The 5130-nt window shown below is 37.7% G+C and overlaps 1 protein-coding gene across 1 annotated transcript; it reads left to right on the top strand.

The window, feature by feature from the left end:
• The first annotated feature begins 532 nt into the window (after window positions 1-532).
• Window positions 533-3420, top strand: LOC109011168 (zinc finger protein JACKDAW-like). Its single transcript, XM_018992251.2, has 3 exons — window positions 533-1062; window positions 1176-1572; window positions 1793-3420. Exons 1-3 carry the CDS (start codon window positions 927-929, stop codon window positions 2907-2909), a joined length of 1650 nt encoding a protein of 549 aa, XP_018847796.1. The 5' UTR covers window positions 533-926; the 3' UTR covers window positions 2910-3420.
• Window positions 3421-5130: the final 1710 nt, after the last annotated feature.

Raw genomic sequence — 5130 nt, 5'->3', positions numbered from 1 at the left:
TTGCTGCTGCTGCTGCTCTCTCTCTCTCTCTCCCAGGACCTCTAGCTAGCTGATCCACAACATGCTAAATAGGAGGGCAGAGCTTTAATTATGGCTAAATCATTTCGTGCCCGATCGAGGGATGTAAAGGCAATTGCCTTTTCTATGACCATTTTTCTCCAATATTTTTTTATCGTTGCGCGCCCAGCCCGTTAGTAAAACCATCCCCCATCGTTTAGTCTTTTTTACATGAACAAACCCTTGGTCTTTGTTTCTCTTTTCTATAAAATAATGTTATCGATGCATGCAGATATTCGATGGACTGTTTTTATAAACATAATTATTGGAGTATGAGCTAAAAAATGCTGCAAAAAGACACAAAATCCTACACATTCTAGCAGAAAGGAGCCACCTCACTGTCTTGCACACACTTCTACAACACAGAGAGAGAGAGAGAGAGAGAGAGTGTTTGTGTGGTGGCCCATCTAAACCTGTGGCTGACCGACTTTGAGGATACGAGCAGATAAAAGAGAGACTATGCATAAGAGAGACTACGACTGCGAAGATAGTGAACCGAGATAGAATATAAGATGAGATATTCTCTTTAGCCATCATGGTATTTGGTGTTTTCTATTCGAGATCAATCAAACAAACAAAGCAAGTAATCCAGATCTCTTTCAGAAGAGTCCGCGCTAGCTGTAGCATTTTTTTCTCTTTCTTTTGTGGAGGGTTGTTAGATTCAAGCTTAAGTTGGGTTTTCTTTTTCTTGTCTTTTGGCAGAATCCGAGCGTCAAATATTTGAGTATTGCCAAAGATTTCTTTCTATGTTCGGGAAACCCTTGTTTTCTTGTCCAGTACTGCAAGCGAGGTCTTAAGCAGTTTAGCTTTAGAAAGCTAGTTTTTTTGCTTTAACTAATTTCCAAATAAGCCGTAGAATTCAAACCCAAATGATGTCTGGTGACTCTTTTTCATTACCCTCTGCAATCGGAGCGTTTGCTCAAGAACAAACCACAAACCCTAACCCTAAACCCGATCCTAATAATCCAGCTGTCAAGAAGAAGAGAAATCTACCAGGAACACCTGGTAAGGCATGCTTATAATGTTTTCTCTCTCTTTTATTCACTTTCTTCTGTTGTTATTATTATTATTGATTAAATATTTGAGTTCATTTATAGTTTTACTTTTCTTCTTAACAGATCCAGATGCCGAGGTTATTGCTCTTTCACCGAAGACTCTCATGGCAACGAATAGATTCATCTGCGAAATATGCAATAAAGGCTTCCAGAGGGATCAGAATCTACAACTTCACCGAAGGGGTCACAACCTTCCATGGAAGCTCAAGCAAAGGACCAACAAAGAGGTCCGGAAGAAGGTTTATATTTGTCCGGTAAAGGCCTGCGTCCACCACGATCCTTTGAGAGCTCTCGGGGACCTCACCGGCATAAAGAAACATTACAGCAGGAAACATGGCGAAAAAAAATGGAAGTGTGAGAAGTGTTCAAAGAAATACGCAGTTCAATCAGACTGGAAAGCTCATTCGAAGACCTGTGGAACTAGGGAGTACAAGTGCGACTGTGGAACCCTTTTTTCCAGGTTTTCTTCACCATTCTCTCGTTTTCTTTCTTTCTTTCTTTCTGAGTCTTGGATAATGGATATGATGTAGTAGAAATAAATGCTCACGTAGAGTGTTCCATGACTTTGGGAACAAATTAAATGCAAACTGACTAGAAAAAGAAAAAAATCGATCGAATTTAATACGATCCTATGATAATTAGGTAATGATGAATAGTGGGGTTTGCTTTGATTTGAACAGGAAGGATAGCTTCATCACCCACAGAGCATTTTGTGATGCCTTAGCTGATGAGAGTGCAAGGTTTACTTCACTTTCTGCAACCAATTTGAATTTCAGAAATGATTCACTGAATGAGACTGTGGTAGATCCTCAACGAGGTTTGCCTCATGGATTGTCGGTCCGTGGAGTTCAAGATGGTGGTGGAATGGCCCCCTTTTTCCCGGGGTTTCGACCAGATTTCAACAGCATGGCCATTGGCAGCTCTCTTGGCATGGATCATCAGACGCCCAGATTATCACTTTGGCTTAACCAGGCAAATTCTCAGTTTAATCCTAATGAAATGGTGGCTAATCCTCATCTATACGCATCCTCAAGTAATTCTACTGGTTTCCCTGAAATAGTGCAAGCGACGTCGGCCAATCTCTTTGGTTCATCTTCAATGGCAAACTTCGGAAACTTCAGTCAGTTTCAAGGGACGTTTGACAAGAGTGTTCCGAGTTCAGCGAACGCAACTCTCTCTTTAACAGCACCACCTCAAGAAATGAAAGAGGAGGGAGGGAACAAAGGAGATTTGGTGGAAACCCTATCCCCACTTTACTCAGATAGCCTAAATAAACAATCAAAGCCGGCTTCACCCTTGTCCGCCACTGCACTTTTGCAGAAGGCAGCGCAGATGGGTTCTACAAGAAGCAACCCATCACTCTTTTGCAGCAGCTTTGGAGTTATGAGTTCCTCTTCTTCCAGCACAACGAGCTTCAATACTCTCAACCAAAACAGAAACGAGCTGCACCAGGTCTTTCAAAATGCAAAGCAGCCAGAGAATTTCACAGAAACTGGTACTGTGCCAATGGCTGATGGAATACTGGGCAGTAGTTCAAATTCGATATCGTTAACAAGTCCATCAAACAGTTTTGAACATCTCATGATGCAAAGTACCAGTAGTGGAATACAAAATGAGGCAGTTCCATTAAAGAATCATCGAGGCTCCAAAGGTATTGATCAAAACAGTCTAACTAGAGACTTTCTCGGCATGGGAGCAGGGAGAGAATCTCAACGGCCCTTCTTAGCACAGGAGCTAGCAAAGTTTGCTTCATTGGGCTCAGCTATGGGTCTGAGCCAATTCACTGGCAACCGCTGAATTCACTTATCAGTCAAGGTGGAGGACATGTTGTTGTATCGAAAAACCTTCGCTGGAAATAAAAATCGGTGGGGACGGACTTAGACTCGAGTGGAAAGCACTAAATTCAAACTCAGAGAGAAAGCAGACGCAGTCCTCAGTGAATGTGTTTGCATGTGAGAAAAAGTTGCTTGTGAATGGTCAGAATTGGAGGTTGGGGCCCAGTGCATGTCTGAAATGACTGAACGGAGAGAGAACTCTGGGTCATGGGTTTTCTACGTTTTTGCTGTTGTTCGTCTTTGTTTAACTGCACTGTATGTAACTTTCTCTCTTCCTTTCATTTCTTTCTTGAAAAAGAAAAAGAAAATGAGAAGACTGCACCGAAAAAAGAAAACTACTTTATGTAGTTGACCGTCCGTCAAAGTAATCCGGCCGCAGCCTCGTCAACTTTGGTGGGTTTAGACTTTAGATTAACTTTCTCTATTTACTATTTACTTATATATATACTAAAGCTAGTCTGCAATTTGTTCAAGGATTAGTGGCACCGTTGTCTCTAGCTTATCTTATTAATTACTTTAGTATTAAGAGTTGAGCCCAATAGGTTAGGCTTCATACGTTACGTAAGCCTTTTGGATTTGACCAGGCTAGTCTATCATATCGTAAAGTTAAACTAAATATAAAGTATGATATTTAGTCATTTCACTCTCATGAACAACAATATTTCGTAAACAAAATTATTTATTTATAATTAATTTATTTTTTATTAAAATGATTATATTTTATCGTAGATAGTTATTCTTGTCACAAATAATTCGTCATAAATATTTATTTTTCTGTATTGATTTAACACTTCTCTTTAAAAATATGGATGACTATGTACAAAATAGCATGGTTGGTCATAAGATTACTAGCTATGCTATGCTGACTCCACATCCTCGTACCTTCAATGCATGATTGTTGCCATGGAGGATAAAGGGATATAATTTCCTATGAAAAATATTCTAACTACAAATAGATTACACAAAAATTATAATTTCAAAAATTGATATGGTTCGTTAGATTATAAGATTATTTTTATTATAAAATAGATCGAACGGAACACATAAAGTTATGTCAATTTGTATAAATATTTTTGTATAATCTCTTTGTAGCTACAATACTCCTCATTTCCAATTAGTGCAGTATCTGGTGACTGTTGATTGTTACGAAATCTTAGACAACAGATTGAGATAAGTCACATGAGGATACTATTCTCACTCTATATACATAACATAAATTTTTTATATCCATAACATGATTAAATTAATTATGTTATATAATCATATGTTTTTAATAACAAGACACATTATATTTATTAAGAGTATCATTCATCCTCTCAACTATAATATATATATATATAGTAAATTAGAGAAAAATATCATCCAAAAACAGTAACTGCAAACTGTTTGATTCAAATAATAATGATATATTTTCCAAATCAATAACTTTTTTTTTTCTTAGAAATGTTTCTTAGGATACCCCTTAGAAGTCGGTTTGACCTCTTGACTTCGGTTGCAGCCACTATAAAAGTTTTTCAATCATCTGTTTTTATTATTTGCTTGAAAAAGTAGAAATACATCTAGGAGAAAAAGAAGAAGAGAAAAAGTAGAAACAGAAGATAAGGTAACAACAAGATCGAAACTAAGACAGAATGTTTAGGGTTCCAATGCGATCCTTGGAAACTGCAAGAACGCCGTTTATGTTTCAAATATGTTTCCATAACTAGTTTTCATGCATGCATGATCTACCATGAAAAGAAAATCCAGGAAAACAGATATATATATACATGATATAGCTAGATACGTTTTGTTTGACAGTGTCGCCGAGGGGAACCTTATTCTTTGGATATAGGCCTTACATTCTAGCCAGGTGAACCTAGTCTGCTGCATTAAACACTGTAATATATATATATATATATATATAAGAATCTTGAGTCCCAATAGCCTTCTGTTGGTCAGCTTTGGAAGCCTACATGCAGGAAGATGGATTAATGGAAGAGTGCCCACGAAAGAAAGAGTATTTTAAGAGCTTAAAAAGAACTGAAACTTTATTGTAATGAGTTTCACCTTTTTATTGGTACTTGGCAAGAGCAGCGTTTTTTGAGAACTGGGTCGGACTCTTATAAAGTTATATATAGCTTTGAAGTTTGAATTGTTGATATATTGTAACCATTCTATGACTTCTTGTTGCAGACTACAGTCTA

This window comes from Juglans regia, chromosome 3, assembly GCF_001411555.2.
Source record: "Juglans regia cultivar Chandler chromosome 3, Walnut 2.0, whole genome shotgun sequence".
Lineage (NCBI taxonomy): Eukaryota > Viridiplantae > Streptophyta > Magnoliopsida > Fagales > Juglandaceae > Juglans > Juglans regia.
The sequence above is the reverse complement of the archived record's forward strand: the minus strand, read 5'-3'. Positions and strand labels throughout refer to the sequence as shown.

Coding starts and splice junctions, on each gene's coding strand:
- LOC109011168 (XM_018992251.2), top strand. CDS start 927: ATGATGTCTGGTGACTCTTTTTCATTACCCTCTGCAATCGGAGCGTTT. Junction 1,063..1,175: donor AAATCTACCAGGAACACCTG/GTAAGGCATGCT, acceptor TCTTCTTAACAG/ATCCAGATGCCGAGGTTATT. Junction 1,573..1,792: donor TGTGGAACCCTTTTTTCCAG/GTTTTCTTCACC, acceptor TGATTTGAACAG/GAAGGATAGCTTCATCACCC.